Source organism: Ptychodera flava, chromosome 14 (assembly GCF_041260155.1).
Source record: "Ptychodera flava strain L36383 chromosome 14, AS_Pfla_20210202, whole genome shotgun sequence".
In the NCBI taxonomy this organism is placed as follows: Eukaryota; Metazoa; Hemichordata; class Enteropneusta; family Ptychoderidae; genus Ptychodera; species Ptychodera flava.
In genome coordinates this window covers 38,650,337-38,668,543 of record NC_091941.1, presented here as the reverse complement: position 1 = coordinate 38,668,543, position 18,207 = coordinate 38,650,337, and the positions used below count along the sequence as shown (strand labels likewise).

The 18,207-nt window shown below is 37.0% G+C and overlaps 2 protein-coding genes and 1 long non-coding RNA gene across 5 annotated transcripts in view; 1 reads left to right on the top strand and 2 right to left on the bottom strand.

The window, feature by feature from the left end:
* Positions 1 to 755: 755 nt before the first annotated feature.
* Positions 756 to 12,546, bottom strand: LOC139150406 (uncharacterized). Of its 2 annotated transcripts, none has more exons than XM_070722756.1 (6): positions 12,370 to 12,546; positions 4,625 to 5,897; positions 3,824 to 4,279; positions 3,607 to 3,701; positions 3,236 to 3,467; positions 756 to 2,677 (listed from the first exon to the last, which is right to left on the bottom strand). In XM_070722756.1, exons 2-6 carry the CDS (start codon positions 5,880 to 5,882, stop codon positions 1,827 to 1,829), a joined length of 2,892 nt encoding a protein of 963 aa, XP_070578857.1. In that variant the 5' UTR covers positions 5,883 to 5,897; positions 12,370 to 12,546; the 3' UTR covers positions 756 to 1,826. The 2 variants fall into 2 exon arrangements, with proteins under 2 accessions (XP_070578857.1, XP_070578856.1); XM_070722755.1 differs by lacking the exon at positions 12,370 to 12,546 and adding an exon at positions 8,077 to 8,196.
* LOC139150411 (uncharacterized) lies at positions 4,813 to 11,695 on the top strand. The gene is made up of 3 exons (XR_011556230.1): positions 4,813 to 4,948; positions 5,699 to 5,800; positions 6,256 to 11,695. It is a non-coding gene; the product is annotated as an uncharacterized lncRNA (long non-coding RNA).
* A 1,210-nt stretch (positions 12,547 to 13,756) lies between the features above and the next one.
* LOC139150410 (globin-like) overlaps positions 13,757 to 18,207 on the bottom strand; it is a 59,066-nt gene continuing 54,615 nt past the window's right edge. For both annotated transcript variants that reach the window (XM_070722764.1, XM_070722765.1), the window contains exon 4: positions 13,757 to 15,381. In XM_070722764.1, the coding sequence (XP_070578865.1) occupies positions 15,241 to 15,381 (141 nt within the window). In that variant the 3' untranslated portion in view covers positions 13,757 to 15,240. The remainder of the gene's footprint in view (positions 15,382 to 18,207) is intronic.

Below are 18,207 nucleotides of genomic sequence, written 5' to 3'. Positions count from 1 at the left end.
AGGGCAAGGCAGAAAGTGTTGTGAGTTGCGAAAGCATCGAGTCATATGACCTTTGGCACTCTTACACTAACACACAATGTGCCTTTGAATAGTGACACGGTACGGTCATCTGAGGTCATGCATACGTAGTACATAGCACGGTGTCCTGAGTCATTCACAGTAACGGATACTGTATATTGTCAATGCTGTTGAACATTATGCAACTATTTGACAAAGGCAGCGTTGGTAGTGAAAAATTGTACTCTTCAAACTCGGATAAGTGTGTTGAGGAGTTTAAAGATTGCATCTCTATCGCATTCCATACGTTCAATCGACAGAATAACAACTGTTGGTATGACCTGGGAAGAAATCTTCGACTCCATTGACAGTACATCAGAAAAAATATTGGTTTTTGTCAACATTATTTGAATCTATGAGGTCATTAATGAGACGCGGGTTGGTTTATAATGTGGAAAACATAGAGTTTTTATGTTATTGAGGTCAGTCGGTCATAACTAACACGATTGGAACTAATTTGGGATAATTGGATTTTCATATTTTTCAAATTTCTCTAAAGTGTTAGGTGCCCTATAGCAGAATGTTGCAATATTGTAAATCACTTGTAAAAAACAAGTGTGTAGCGTAAAAAGAAAAGCAGATAAGATAACATTTGTAGATTAAATCGACATAACTTCACCATCCAATTATCCCAAATAAGTTCCAATCGTGTTAACTCAGCGTTGTAGGTGTAAAAGACGACTTTGTTTGCATTGAAGTGAGATTTAATTTCTACTCTTTATTTATTTACGACGGAAGTAATTATCTTAAAATGGAATGTAATATCCAGATAACTTCATCAAACGTAGAACAATTTAAAACTGAGAAAAGCAACTTGAGATACAAGCGGAACAATGAAAGGTAAAGGTCTCAACTTTCACTCAAATCGGTTTTTATCTCCTAACTCACTTCCTTCCTTCCCTCTTGCCCTCCTTCTCAGAAGCCCCTAAAGCAGTGTGCTTTTGAATTTGGAAGAAAGTATCATCGAAAAATAAAAAAAGCTTTTCAAAACTCGCCCTCTTCCAGTTGTACTTGATAAGAGAACACACTTGTAAGTTTAATGGCATCATTTGAAGTAATGTAACTTCTTGATAGAACTCACAGCTGTAGAAAACTATGACTGGGGAAAATATATTGATCAAACATCATTAAACTTTCTTTACATACTTCGAAAGAAGGGAACAATACTATGTGAAACATCTTTGTGAAATCACAAGATAACTGAAAAACAAACTACCACAGTTACTCTTTGTGAAAAAAATAAAGATAAGATCATTTCATAGATAAATCGAGGAAAACTGTACATTACTGTGAAGGAAATACACTAACACACATATAATTTAAATCAATACTACGTTTTTCTCCATTTATATTTTCCTTGTTAATTCATGACGGTCTTTTAGATGAAACGAAAATTCTAATTTGAGCTTCACGTTAAATTTAATATGTCATGTATGTTTTGACATCACAGCAAAAGTCTTTCACAAAACCGGATCAGAAGAAGTACATACAACCGTATACATAAGATTTTACCACAACCTTGGATCCGTGTGAAACAATGCCCTCTTCCGCGTATACTAGTGCACCCATCGGACCAAAAGAATGACACTGAGCGAATGTGGTCACTGATTACAACCAACTTTCCACACAAAAATTAGTGCAATACATTTAACTGCTCTTCGATATTGCGTGGATTAATACACAAGAGAAATGGTATAATTTGCCTGTCCAATGTATGTTGGCATAGTTGTTGCTGAACTGATGCCAGCAATAATTATCCCAAAATTAACTTACTTGTCTGTGAACTGTGAAAACACTGTGATTTTATCCTCTTGCCATTGTGAGACGGCAATTCTAAACTGGTCTGCTTTACCTTTGCTGACCGCAACGTACATTGGGTAATTTACGTCAGACTCAAACAAATTACACTCGAATTTCCCTTCCTTAGTGAATTTGGCGACTCTGTGATTGTCAAAGTCGCATACATACATATTGTCGTCACTGTCGACATTGATTCCATAGGGATTCTGTAACTGACCTGGTAATGACCCACTTGTACCAACCGAACGCAGATGTTTGAGATCTGAGTTGAATACTTGGACGCGATGGTTGTGGAAATCAGTGGCAAGGACCTGATTTTGGCTGTTGATAGCCACAGAATAGGGCTCATTGAATTGACCAACTCCCTTGCCATAACCTCCAATCTCGTCTACGTATTCGCCGTCTGTCGTGTATTTCAGAATCCTGTGTTCAGCTGTATCGCTGACAATGGCATGGTTTCCCATCAGAGCAATGCCAAATGGCTCAAATTTTACTTGTTCATGACCGAATGTTCTCACCTCTTTGCTGTCTACATCGCTGACCACAATCTGTCGGTTGCCTCGGTCAGTTATGAAGAGGAGGTTATCTGCAGATATAGCAATATCCTGTGGTCTGAAGGGATTTTCAAATAGCCCTTCAAACTTAAGGTATGATGCACGCTTTGTGACCATATCGATTACGTCTACTCTGTAGTTATCACGGTCGCACACTGCTAGATGATTTTTGTCACAGAAGGTAACCCCACAGGGATAGTCTAGGAGAACGGGATCTTCAGCGTCGCCAAATGTCTTCACTTTCCATTCGAGACGAATCATTTCAGCTGCAAATACAGAAGAATAATGAAATTTATTTCGGAACCTTGTCTGTGTTAAACTTCAGACCAAAACTAACCAATTCACCTACTATGTAAATCGAAATTCATATGCAAACAATTCTTCAACTTTCTCCAAAGCTATGTCTGAAATTGATGAAGATGTTTTTCGATGGAATTTGTTCAATCAGTGATATTTCCATACCGATGATATAAGCTCTTGCATTCTATTGCCTCGGAATTGCGTTAATTCATAACTTCACGGTTTCTTCTTTCACTAGCCTTTTTGCGTCATTGGCAGCACGGGGGTGTACAACTTGTTCCAGTGGTTTACAAACGTGGTTTACAAACTTTCATTACCACGGCTTCAGTATGTATTGAAACTAGAAGTTTACTTTTTTGCCTGAACTGATTTACAACTGATGTCTCGATTACATGAATGCGACACACAAAACCAGAAATTCATGTGGGACAGCATTTTTTGGGGGTTTCAGAATTTTTTTGATAAATTGTCATGACAATGCTATTGTCAACAAGAACATAAACGAATGACAATCTTTACTGTACCTTCTGACTTTCTTCCTTGGTCTGTAGTATTTTCTGAAGGCGTAAGTTTTAAAATATTTCCTTCCAATTCCCTGATTCGTGAGTACTGACGTGTGAGTTTTTTACTAAGATTTTGTTCCCTCTCATCATGGCGTTTACACTCTCTCTCATACATCTCCTTCAAGTTGCGGCAGTCCTCACACTCTCGTTCTGAACCAATTTCAGTGCCTCTCTTATCAGGGTTTTCTTCCTCCTAATAGAAATTATCAAGCAATTATCTGTAATTGTACTTCCTAAGTGGATGTTTACATTATTCTATTATCTTCAATTAATGAGTATCAGAATGTAGGCTTATTAAGTCGCAAACTGCTTTCAATAAAACAAGTACTCACTTCAAATTCATATTGTTCATACTGTATGTCGTCTTCCCTTAGTTCCTCGATGTCATCTTCAGAAGAGAACGTTTGACAGATAGTGCCTCCATCCCCTGCAACGTAAAACATTTCATTACAAAATAATTTTTTTCTTGTAAAATGTATACCGCGTTCCACATATTAAAAAATTATGACAAGGAGTTTTAAATGCTTCGGGGAAAGTAATAATACTTACGTTTGATGAGAAATTGCTGTATTGCCTGAAATGTCCCCTGGTCATAGATAACTTGTAATTTCAACAGCTTTCTAGGAATACCAGCTCTTTCAGCCATGGCGTTTGCCTCATCAGTTATCAGCACTGGTTCCATAGCTTCAGCAAGACTGCCAGATTTCGTCGTCCTTTCCAATCTGTACAGATTGATCAGACGGGGTACATGTAACGTAACTGCAAGGGATCCCTTCTCCATGGATAAGACATCAACACAGCCACACTTGTCTTCGATGACCTGCCGTACTTGCTGACGCCTGCCCTCATCGGGTAATAACGCATCAATTACACCATCAAAAGACGAACGATAAGCAGACCAGGCAACATCTAGCCTTTTCACTTCATCATGGTGACTGAGGCTTTGTCGGTGTTGATGATACCAGTCATCTGCTAAACGGAAGATGACTTCAAGACCACCCATAGCTGGACGAGAGTGAATGAATGGCGAGGACGGTGTTAGAACATTTTAAAGAACGATAAACAGTCTGAGTTGATATTAAAAGATAAATCCCTGCTCTTAAAAGTGAAATATCAGACAATTTCGAGATTTGTTTCAGAGAAAATAATTTTTAAAATGACTGACAAAAATATTTAAAATTAGGAATGACTTACTATACAGTTTTAACAAATTTTACTGAATGCGTATTATCTGAAAAGGACATAAAATATCAAATGACATTTTGTTGAGAAGATCTGTTTGATCTAATTAAACGGTAAGAGAAAAGACAAGAGTGTTTATCTATTTTTATGAGTATGAAACATCCTTACCAGGATTATCTTCTGATGGTAAAACATTTTTAGACGGCGGTGTTAAGACAGCAGCGAAGTTTGCATATGTTAAGTCTACTTCTTTACCGTCTTTGTAATCTCGCTTCAGTGTTTTAGCGTTCTCAAACGACACAGTGGTATTTTGGAAAACCTTGTGCAAACCTTCCGTCAGATGTGAAACAGTCTGTTTAACGATGCAAGATTCTATGTGATCTTTGAAGTACTTGTCGATGAAATCAGCGAGGTGATTGTCTTCAAGACTTACTAGAGGAACAGTTGAAGACATTGCTTCCACTCCATCAAAACTACAATCATCAATATCAGGTACAGGTACACACAGATCACACTGTGAGATGTGTCTTTTTAGTTTACGAATGGAATAGTCCGAGCACAACAGTGGTTTGGTATTGGAAACTCCAAGATTCTCTGTCAGAAACTGCATGCTCCGTTCTCCCGTTTCGTTTTTTCCTGAGATATCTTGTATTTTCCATGTTGGCGTGTTTTTACTATGCGTCCTCCAGTTTCTTGAAAAATTGCCTACTGCGATAGCAATGGGTTCGCATCGTTTTAGCGCTTTCTCGCTATCAATTCGGCCATAGGTAAACAGTACCGGTTTACTGACGTTCTTTGGTGGCGTTTTGTCCACACTGAAACATGGTTTCGGAGCAATCTCGCTATGGGGGATATCTGATAACTTCTTATCGTCATATTCTGCCCGATATTCATTTTCGAAATGTTGATACGCACGCGGTCCAATCGAAAACAGCATATTTGCTTCACTGGCAGCTTTCAACATGTACTCTTCGAAATCTTCATCATAATCTGTGCTTTCTGTTGCATGGTTTATAAGAACCAACTCAGCGTCTTGAAACAGTGTCTCACGAATGTCTGCAGCAGCACTATATGTCTCCGGTGCATAGCCGATCACAAATTTAACATTTTCAAGTTTCTTCAAATCCGGGTAATAAGCTTCATGATTCAGTAACCAAATTAAAGATGGGGGATCTTTTCTTGCACATGCCCTTGTCTTCCTTGTTGCACCGATTAATTTGACACCTATACTTTTGGCATCAGTTTTTTTCAGATCGATCTCTATATCAAGAGTGGTAGCATAGACCTCCATAGTATCATGTTTCCGACGACAGAAATCTTGAATGAGGATTCTGTGGAAAGCCGGTAAACCATACTTGTCTTTATCCCAAACGTGAAACACAAACAATGCTTTAGCTATTGAGGTATTTCCGGTGATCTCGGCCATGTTTAATTATTTATCCTACAGAAGGAAACAGAGATATTCATTAACTTAAAAGTCAGTAAGTCTGAAATAGCTTAACAATATCACTTGGGTTTTTTGTTTTATTGGATTTTCAGTAAATACCAAAAGGATAAATTTTGTCGCTGAAAGAAGCATAACTTTAAAATATTGGATAGGCAGTGTCTACTCAACTAAACCATTCAAGCTCTTATATCCAGTTGAATTACAATGTCATTGAATATTTTACTTTCGTCTATTCTTGTGCGTCCAACTCTCTCTCTCTCTCTCTCTCTCTCTCTCTCTCTCTCTCTCTCTCTCTCTCTCTCTCTCTCTCTCTCTCTCTCTCTCTCTCTCTCTCTCTCTCTGTTATTTACAGACATTCATACATGAGAGGCAGCTTCTAAGTTCAAGGATTGTGAAATAATCGAGTTGCTCAACTATTAGATGTTTTTTTTTCAAATTTTAGGGGAACATATTTCAGGTTTTCTGTAGCTTGGTTTAGCTGTTTATTCAGTTTGTATCAGCTGCTTTGTGTCAAAACTTTAATGCGTTCTTATATGTCAATTGATAGAATAATCATTTTTTCTGTATATTCAGAGAGAGTAATTATCGCTCATGACACACAATACCCTAAATACATATTGACATATCTGTGAAATGTAAAAAAATATTGTATTTTTATAGGTTTTTGATGAAAAATATTGCGAATATTTTACAATTTTTACAAAGTGGTTGATAAACGAGCTTTATTGCTATTGTATATCTACTAGCATTTTGGTTTGAATAAATTTTAGTCTAGTGGTATAAATATCTTACTAATATTATTTTCCATATGTTATTTTTGCGGGAAATAATCGTCCGCTAGTCACGTAACTTCGTGGAAATCCCAACATTTGCACTAATTTCGTTTCTACATATTTAGAAATGTATCTCTGCCAATTGTCAAATCATTACGATCAGAGGAGGACCACTCATTGTCAGTTGATTTACATAGTGAGGTATCTGGCCGAGGTCATTAGGGCCGAGATGGATTTAGGTTGAGTTGGTTTAGGCTGAGTTAGGCAGAGTTTAGTTTTAGGTTGAGTTAAACCGATCCTTATTTAACACAACAAGATAGTTTATCACCCCCTAGTCATATTTCACTAAGGTTTAATATAATGATTATAAAAGGTCACTAAGGTTTAACATAATGATTATAAAAGGTTATTCCTTGTTATCATTGATGGTGACCACGATAACAATGTGTTTAATTTGCTGTACTGGTATATCCATAATTCACAGAAGACAAAGGTCATTTTCATAAAAAAATTGACATGCAACACTCTTTGTGAACATAAACCTTCCGAGTTATACTAGTTTATTAATTATTGAAAATATGAAACGAATTAAGAGATTGTTTATCGTGCATGACAAACATTTATCAAAATTTGATGTTAAAGTGGTATTATTTCTCGTTCATAGTTGTGCTTGCTATTTGCACAGTGAAGGCATAATTTTAGTCTTTAGTTATGACACACGTGTACAGGAAACTGAATTAGGACTAACATATTTGAATTTATCACTTACAGGGAGGGCTGAAAGTTTCAACATCTGATCTTAACTAAAACACTATAAACAAGCTCTTCGTACCGCTAGGTTAGCTTTAGTGACCTCGGTAATGCCAATATTGGCAGGTAACGCGTAATAAATTATCTTGTAATGTTTAATCAAACTTTAGGGGAGGGTGTAATTCAAAAGTGTTTGCCTGATTTATCATGATCTTTACATGATAATGAGTGCAAACCACAAGCACCACAGAGCAGTACTCGATAACGTAAGCACTTTAAGTGTTTTGCATTTACAGAATTCGCGAAATTTGCAGTACTGTTACTCATGTTTTTTAAGATGTCTTGGCCACTGTATCTACTTATTATCGGGGAGCTTATACAAGAAGTCAAAATAACATTTCCTAATTTTACGAACTGCGAAAAATATACTCTTCCAAGCAGTCGTAAAGTAGCCTTATGCTGTTTTTGGCATGCTTGACATTGGAACGCTGTTCTAGCTGTAATAACATCAGCAAAATAGATATATTTTTGTGCATCTATTTAAATAGAAAGCCAGTTTCAATCTTCGTTAATGTCGTCCCGTTTTGAAACGAGCGTTTTAGATGTAGAAACGTATCAAAGATGACATGATTCAGCTGTTGACGACTCACCTAAAATATATCGGTCTGTGGTTGTTTGCCTCGCTTCATGAAATGCCACCTCAGACGATATAGCGTGACACTCAGTCTTAGGTCATAAAAAAAACGCTTGTCACCAGTAACTTTTGTGGGATTTCCAGTGTCACGTGAGGCAGACCGACGCTATGCCGTTAAGTTAATCATTATGCGATTCGTTCGCCGAGTGTATTTTCGTTGTATGAAGTAACCATTGCTTTGGCAATACTGTCGTAATTTAGATCGACGTTTCCCAGGGTGATGCATTTGCATGTTTTACGATGAAGTTGTGCTGATGTCAGCAAATATCGTTCCCACTGTAAATAGATGAAACCGAAAGTGAATACTATATAAAAAGCACTGCAGAAAATGTAGTCTTCGGGCGCACAGATCAGTGTCGTATGCTATTTCTAAGGGAACAGTAAATTTAGAGTATTTTATGCATTATTTCTTTATCAATACCGAAATATAACGCCAGTGTGATTTACACTGAATGCATTTCTACTTGATTTCGTAGCTGATGGCATTTTCACTATGTTGTCTTTTGGAAAAACCACATAAGCAGACAAGCAGTAACTTGAATCCTTGCATTTCGGTTTGGTTTGTCATTTCAGTTTGGTATGTTTTAATTTGATATTCAAAACTATTTTTACAAAACAGCTCTACAGTCTACGTGACACGTATATCGTCAGTTGTATTTAATGTATTATGCAAAGGTTGAGGTCAGAACAGCGCCAATGCACATAATGTTATTTATGATGTAAGTGCAGTCAAACAGGACCATACAACACCAACTCTTTGCTATATGTATGACTCTTGCGTTTAACACCAAGACGTTAGGTTTTAAAGAACGTGCTGTCAGTGTCGGTACGCTTCTCCCAAGAGGACAAAGTGCCAATTTTGAACGACGGCAAATACAACGTATATTTGTCCAAAAATAGATAACGCAATCTGCTACGTGTTTGTGGTAATTTTAAGCCGTATTGATCATTCATGTTTGGTTTATTAGGGATGGTACTGTTAAAGAAATTATCAAGTCGTAAGGTTTGTGATATCTCGTGACATTTTCATCGCTTGGAATTTCCCAGTACGTCGTTTTATTTGTGTATAACCTCGCCAAGTTGAGGTCACAGATGACACGTTTGTGCCGAGACAACAACGTAGAAAGTTGAGCACAGAGATTTCCATGAACTCAACGATCTTCCCACGCTTTCACTGTCATTATCTCCTTCTGTTTACTGCCATTTCGCTGAAAGTGTGGCCTTGGAGACACAAAAATTTAACTGACTCGAACTGCTTTTATGTCAACAAGCAGCTTGGCAAAAAGCTCAGCCGCTGACCTCGACCCAGCGCTTTGTGAGTTATAACGACTTCTTTGCTCTGTTTACCTAGATTGGTTTCTACATGTTACATGCTGCTGTCAGCTGAGGTCACGCTAAAATGGCAGACACTAAGGTCACATAGGGTCATTCACGTTAATAAATACCGTCAACTCTAACCTTTTGACTAAGGCTGTGCGATATGATAGTAAAATATGGTTCTCTTTAGTCCGAGGAAAATGTTTTGTATTTCGTAAGGTAGAATAGATGCTGTGAAATCCATCTTAACAAAAAGCAAGTCAATGTTGAGCAGTACTTTGACCACACTGTTATAGATATTGAGATCGTACTGTCGTCCTGGAAATAAACAGTGTAGCTCGTTGATATTATTTTCAAAAATCTGATCGCTGTGATACAATAAATTGATTTCAATTCGCCTCGTGATTTCTCTGTCAACTTGTTAAATTATTTTCCAGGTGCAATTTCGTTTACAAGAAACACGCACCGCTTTGTTGTATGGTAGGTTAATTTGCATACTCATAGGATCCTTCAAAAATTACAAAAGAGTGGAACGACACAAAAGTTCTGAAAAGTAACCCGAAGTAGAGACGATTTGAAAGTAGAAATAATTACTTTTACTGTAATTTGGTTTTCTAACTCGTGAATTCCATTTTTCGTCTCAAATTTTATGTCCAAAAAGGTTTCCCTAAAGATGACCTGAGAGGACGAAACAAAAAGCGTTCTTTTCGATTCTACTGTTTACATTTTACCACTCTCTTTTTGTTTCGGGAGACTGCATTATCACTAATTGGAATGAACAGTCGACAGCATTATCACTAATTGGAATGAACTGTCGAAATATGAACCAACTTCAGCCAAGATGATCTATGTTTACTAGAGGTGGACCCCTAACATCATTAATGAAAGTTGTGATCCTCATCTGCACAACCAAAGAGGAAACAGGAGAAAGCAATTATTCAACGTTACACTAAAAATGTCAATCCAGGAAGATCTTTGCTATGAGAAATAGAAGGGTGTACTGAAGTTTATGGTAGAAAAGTAAAAGGGGAACTGTGTTAAACTTTCGGAGTTTTTACATCGTTGTTGTTGAACCGAAAAGGTAGTTCCTCATTCTTCGTCGAAAGTTATTCTGCTGTTCAACACCTTTCATTACACCAGATAAAAAAGTTAACTCGTTAAGTATTACGCTTGCCTACCCAGCGTGTTGTGTACAAATTGTCACATTACGTTTGACGAATTCTAGCCCGGAATGGAATTATGTTGTCTGCAATAACATCTGACACAACACACATACACTCATGTAGGTTGAACATTACTAAACAGGCTGCATTGATACATGATAAGGTAGGCACTGGACATTTAGAGACCAGATTGGGAGAGAACAAGTAACTTTAGTGTATAGCGATAAAACATCAAAAGTCACTGCTAATTTAGCTTTATGAGATCCGTCTCTTCTAATACTCTCAACCTGAAACTTAAATGAATTCGTGAAAGGTACACAAAACACGATTGGAACTAATTTGGGATAATTGGATCTTGATATTTTCAAATTTGTCCAAAATGTTAGGTGCCCTATACCTGAATGTCGCAATATTACAAATTACTCATAAAAACAAATGTAAAACGTAAAAAGAAAAGCAGATGAGCTTACATTTGCAGATTTAAAAGACATTACTTCACCATCTAATTATCCCATATTAGTTCCATTTGGGTTGCAAAACGACCAACGTTTTCAACTTAGGTCTATTATCCACAAGGTGATCAATTAAAACTACATAAACTGTCTAATGAATTATGATTATCTTACGAAACCATGTAAACGTTTTCAACATTGCTGCATTGTACGTAAAACTTTATGTATGTCTATTTATGTCTCTTTCCGTGATGTAAGATACTTCATTACACTATATGCAATGGATGGTTATTACACAGATGGTTGATAGACAGAAGGAATTATAAAAAATAATTGACATTATTATTTGTCAACGTTTATTGATATTTCCATTGTTTCTGTTCCGCAAAAATAACATTTTTTTTCTTTTTCCTCTCCCTGAAATACACGAATACGCAAATACCTTGTACACACTATGCAATGTCATTTTCGGCAAGTGAACTAGCATTATGTGACTAAGTATGTGTAATGTCATAAATGGACATTATACAGATACACTCACGATTTGTGTTCACACTTAAAAGCAAACGTTTTTGTAAAATTATGAAGTACAATGAAGCGTTATTTTATAACCAGAATATAAAAATAAACACTGGAAAAGTTATCTACTCTCGTAACTAATGTAGCTTTAAATCTAATTTCCTCGATGAATATACAGCATTAATATATCAATAATAATGTACCAAAGATCTACTGTAAATTAATGAACAGTATAAACAAAAACTCCTTATCGAAGCTGAAAGTTATTGGTCTTTTTAGAAAACCGGAAAAGCACAGACAGCAGAAATAATTAATTAATTGCCCGATGATCGTAACTATAGTAAACGTAAAGAGCACTTTGAGATTTGAAGTTTAGTATCACGAGGGAAGTCACTGTTCTATTAAGGTAATTCACCCTAATCTCGGTTCAAAAAATGGCGGATACCTGACTTCTGTGTCGAGTTCCTGCATTTATTCAATGTAAAGTGAGACCTAATGACCTACAGGTCTTTGTTTGTCTGATGCAACAGACCAAAACAGCTGTGGCCGATACTTAAACTTAGACTCCCACTTTGTACGCATTTGACACACCAGGTTCCCTCTTTCAAGTCTCCTCAGATATTCGAATGTTGAGACGAATTTAACTGGATTCGTATTATGGCTGTATACAGTGTTTGAATTGGTCATTTCAGGGAAATTGCGGGAAAGATATACATATAAGACGGTTGAATAGCAGCAAGCTGTGCAGTCTGCAAAGGTTCTTTGATGATGCGTGAGGCTAAATCAAAGCGAACTTACCTGGCAGTGTACAGTAATTGATGTGGGCAGTGAAACTGTTGTAGGTACACAGACGCAATGTTTAGTAGACCTGTTTTTGTGAGATAATTGTTATGGTTGTCTCATGTTTGTCATGCTGCTAAGTACACCCGCACATTGCTACAGGGAGCATGCACTTTCATGGCTGTAGTAAGCGAGGGCGCAATTACCCAGACATGGGTATCTGGGAGCTGTCATATTAAATCGAGTGATACCTGGTACTACGTTAATTAACGTATTACTGTTTTTTTTGATCTCATAATGCGGTATTTTCATCATTATACAAGATTGAGAGTGACAAAGCAAAGCAAAACAATGCCATTTTGGGAACTGAAGTATCTTCACCTCAGTACTTGATTTAGGCAGTCTCTTCTCTGCGGTGAAATACCCTAACGATCGAATCCTTTGCGTCAGATTTCACTTTCTACAGAATCAATTCAAACGAACTATCCAGTTTCAAGTTATGAATGTATAATTTGTCCTCACCGGTGCTTCTTGGCATAGGCGACCTCATTGTCACCTTAGCAAGCAAAGTATAGCGAACGTGCCGGTATTGGGTCTTCCAAGCAAATACCGTAACCAAGTAAGCTTTTCGATAGAAGTTCTAATTTAATTTTCAATCCCCCGTGGGGGAGCACTACCATACATACGCACCACAGTGTTTACTTTACTCATGTAGATTTTGACAATCTAGAATAATGTCGGCTTTTGACCATTGCTTTGATTTTTGAACAACTTTGGCCTCAAAGAAGGAATTCCTTCTATCATTTAGTAGAAAATAAAGAGTTTTGACTGAAATATCGACAAAAAGTGTAGATTTTTACTCCTACTCCACTTAGAGAAAATACGCTTGTGCTATAATTTTAGGGGATAACTGTACCCATCGGGGCGAGGGCCACTGAAGTTTTAATTCTCGAAGTCAGTTTAGTCTCATATCACCATTGAGAATTTCAAGCATGTTCACACGTTTTCAATTTGTGACATTGACCTCGCGACTCAATAATCCCTCTTATAAGTAGACCTCAGCATCTTTTCGGAGTTCTTTCTCTCCACTACATTTCTGATAGCTAAAATAAACGACAATCGTACCATGTATTGCGATACGACTATTCTTATCTTCTAAGATTTTACCCATATATGTTGCTTGCACTAGACATTTTAATTCGTAATGTTCGTCCATGACGTCATGTAGACAGATAATAATTACAAGACTTCCCGTACATAGGAGGATGGAAAACTGCAGATGAAGGTTTTCAAACTCAGTGTTTGTGGGTAGTGATCTGGATCTACGGAACAAAAGTGATCACTGACATCTACTGAGAAACAAAATAGCATAAGAAGAAAACTATAAATGAAAGGACATGGGATGTTTATTTATAGTGAGAGTTCTTTAATTCAATCAATAATCAAGTGGAAAAGGTACAATTCAGCAATAATGAACCTAAACAGATTTGGACTTAGTGTGTCATCGTACACTTTGAGGTTAGCGGTCAGGGGTCAAAAGTACACAAAGAAAAATGATAAAATCTCAGTTATTTTGTAGTTGTTTACTTTACCGCAAACCACGTAATATTTCTCCTTAATGGTTTTATATACAGCCCGAATCAATTAACAACCTGTGAAAATTCATAGAATAAAGATTTATAGAGGCTAAGTCTGTCTGTCCGCTCGCAAATCGAACAGCAAAGATGTCCCATCACAAACATCAGCAGTGATATCTCTGTTAAGTCAAAGGTATATTGAAGATCGAACTCTAATACACCCATTAGCGTAGTATGAGTACCTTTTGGTGTTACAAATTACAGTAGAACACAAAGATGCCGTGATCCAGCTCGTCGAGCATGGCTCTGTGACCGTTGAGGGCGGGCTTCCCTTGGTATATGAGATATTCCGGCCGGACCTTAGTGATCACTGTGGCCTTTGTCACTTTTCTTGTATGACATCTCTTGGTATGTAACGATCTTACTTTATATCGTCTTCTTTTGCCAAATTACTATCAGTTTACTCCACAAGCTCATAAGCTTAACCATCTCTGGCCGTTGAATTACTTTGGTTGTGTCTTGTCCATTGGCGTACAAAAATGGCATAATTTATTATACACATCTCAAACATATCGGCTAGTAAAAATCTACAGTTGTAATTAGCATATTTTGAATTGTTTTGAGAATGACAGATTTCAAAACGTCCAACTGGTAGAAAATAGCGTAGTCCTTTGACGACTGAATACTCAGTTACACTCCTACATGAAAAGGCAAGGAATTATAAACAACAAACCAAAACAAAAATCATCGACGATCGAGCAGCTAATTTCTTGACAGTTATATGCCCTTCGAAGTTCATTTCAAGACAAGCATACACTTTAATTAAGTAACATTAAGATACAGAAATGTTTTCTGAGAACCAAACAGCAGTCGATTAAGACATCCGTTGTTGGTAAACGTATTGACGTTTGTTCCATCGCTGCATCATCCATGATATCAACAAAATAAATAATTTTCGGCTGGAAACATTATTGCAAAACACTGTGTAAATCCAAGCAAAACATGAAAAGATAATAACGACTTTTCTAGCGATTACTGTATATCACTGTTCTTCATTGTCCTCTTTCACATCGGTCAAATGCAATACGTCACACACTTACATCACGTCGAATGTTGTACTACAAGTGGTGCCTCGACGCAAGACAAATGGCGAACTTCTCAAACACGTCATCACGAAATGCTCTCTCGTAAATATTAGCGATGTCGGTAAAAACCTATTTGCATAATATCAGAGTCTCGGACAAGCCGAGTATAAATTGTCATCCGGTAAAGCGGACAGTCTGCGGTTCAAAAGTGCTTCTCAATCAGTTTCTTATCCAGCGGATTCCTTGAGACCCTGAACGAAATAATCAATTATGAAGTCAATTATCAATGCGTATATTTCTGCGATCTTCTCTGTGTATCTGTGTTCAAGAAGATCTTCGACGGAATGTAGGAAGGGCTCTTTTATATCCTGTATAGTGAAAACAAAGTGTCGAAAGGTCATTGACCTGTTTAATTTCATATTTCTGAATGATACGTTAGCCTTATATATATATATATATATATATATATATATATATATATATATATATATATATATATATATAATATATAATATATATCTCAGTGTGTGTGTATATATGGCGGTGAAATTTTATTTACGTCAATTAATGTCATATTCTCTACAGGAAAATGTATGTTCATTTGTGTGTTCCGGTTTACTGAATTTAATTCATTCATTCATTCTTTCATTCATTCATTCATTCGATTGTTAATCATTCATTTATAGAAACACTCATTTATCCAATAACTCTATTTTCTTTGATCAATCAATCAATCAAGAAATCAATCAGTCCATTCATGTATATGCATGGCTAGCTACACGTATTAATATTGTAATCGTCTCTTCACATTTTTGGATGTCTACCTCGATGTCTGTGCGCCCGTCTGTCCTACTTATTTGGGCGTACTGAGTATGTAGAACGGCGTACGCATCGCGTCCCTTTTATTCCGGAGTAGAACCATTCATCGATTCTCAGGCATCACAGGCGGTATTAGAAATATTCATTCACCATCGAATACCGTGACAGCAGCCTGTTATGCGTGTAGACTGTGCAGCAATTGCATAATTAAGTCTTAAACACATTCAGTGACGATATTGGCTGACGATATAGGTCAGAAAGATAGCAAATATGACTAACAATGAATATGAATTCCATGTATGACCTTGACCTTGCGGTTTCAGTGTCATAGCATAAAACGCTGTACACTAGTACAATGTATTTCTAACGGCTTTTTATAATAATAATAATAATAATAATAATAATAATAATAATAATAATAATAACAAGGCAGTATTGCTGAAGGCAATGAGTACTTGGGCCGTGATAGAGTAATTTTGAGGACAATATATACTACTATTCAAATATGGTCTTGAATTTCCTCCTGTCAATGAGGCATTTGATTAACTGGTTATTAAACGAAGCAATGGCATGACAACGGCAAAATATGTCTAGCAACTTTTGTGGAGTTTGAGGCAGGGGTTCTTTATTTATAGCGGGAATTGCTTAAACTCCTTAAATATTCAAATTACAGCAAATTTCTTTTGTTCTCGATGGTAGATGTCTAATATTTAGATGGGCATATTTAGATTTCTACCCTATAGTTATCCCTATATACCAAAAATCGGACATCCAGCTCTATTGGCTTGCTCAGAATTAGATATGCGCATAATTAATGAGGTACAATATGTGGTGTCGTAAGGTGTCCCATCATACCATTTATGAAGGGTGTAGCACTAGTGGTTACTGAGTTGTGGACAAATATATATATTTGAGGTCAAAGGTCATCGAGGTCACGTGACATTTTGTCAAAATAATTGTATTGCTAAGTTATTCCTATATACCAAAAATCAGACCTCCAGCTCTATTGGCGCGCTCAAAATTATATATGCGCATAATTAATGAGGTACAATATGTGGTGTCATAAGGTGTCTTATCATACCAAATATGAAGGATGTAGCACTTGTGGTTACTGAGTTGTTGACAAATATATATATTTGAGGTCAAAGGTCATTGAGGTCACGTCACATTTTGTCATAATAATTGTATTGCTAAGTTATTCCTATATACAAAAAATCAGACCTCTAGTTCTATTGGCTCGCTCAAAATAAGATATGCACATAATTAATGAGGTACAATATATGGTGTCATAAGGTGTCCTTTCATACCAAATATGAAGGGTGTAGCACTTGTGGTTACTGAGTTGTGGACAAATATGTATATTTGAGGTCAAAGGTCATTGAGGTCACGTGAAGTTTTGTCAAACAAATTATATTGTTAACTTATCCCTATATACTAGTATCAGAAATCAGACCTCTTGCTCTATTGGCTCGCTCATAATTAGATATGCACATAATTAATGGGGTACAATATGTGGCGTCATAAGGTGTCCCATCATACCAAATATGAAAGGTTTAGCACTTGTGGTTACTGAGTTATGGACAATAATGTATATTTCAGGTCAAAGGTCACCAAGGTCACATGATATTTTGTCAAAATGTCTGAGATATCTGCGTGAACCGATGGATTCACTGATGGACTCACGGACGGATATGAGCCAATCTATAAGCCCCCTGAACTTTATCCGTGGGGACAAAAAAACTGTGTCACTGCATCCTTTAGGCAATATGAATACAATGAGAAACTAAATTTTTATTTTCTTGGCATCATACATGCGAGTCTATGGAGAACTGCCTTATACATGGGAGTCTATGGAGGTGTAAACTAAAAAGTCCTCTGACACGGCCAAATTTGATAGCATTGTGACACAAATCGACGTGCATCTGTATGGGGTTGGGTACTAGGCGTGAACGGACGGACGGACGCACGGACATGACCAAACCTATAAGTCCCCTCGGACTTCGTCCGTGGTGATTAAAAACAACGCAACAGTTATTACAGCTACACCGGCGGTAGGTTCATATCCAGAGCCCCGTACGGTCTGCCGCCGTCGCTTGAAAACAATCTCATGCACCCGGCCATATGGGCAGCTGGCCGGATGCATGACTTCCCGGAGAAGGCGAGCTGTCACGTTCAAGCTCAGGATTATTTGTCGATCAAATTTCAATAAATTTACCTTACCTAGATGAAATTTTGTCTATAGGCTGAAATTTCGCCGAAGTTTGACAAAATTACATCGATTTTTCAGGTTCATATGCGACATTTTTGAGTTTTGAGTGCAGACAGAAATAAGTTTTGAGGCAACATGGCTGCGACCCCATGTTGACCCCTAGCCC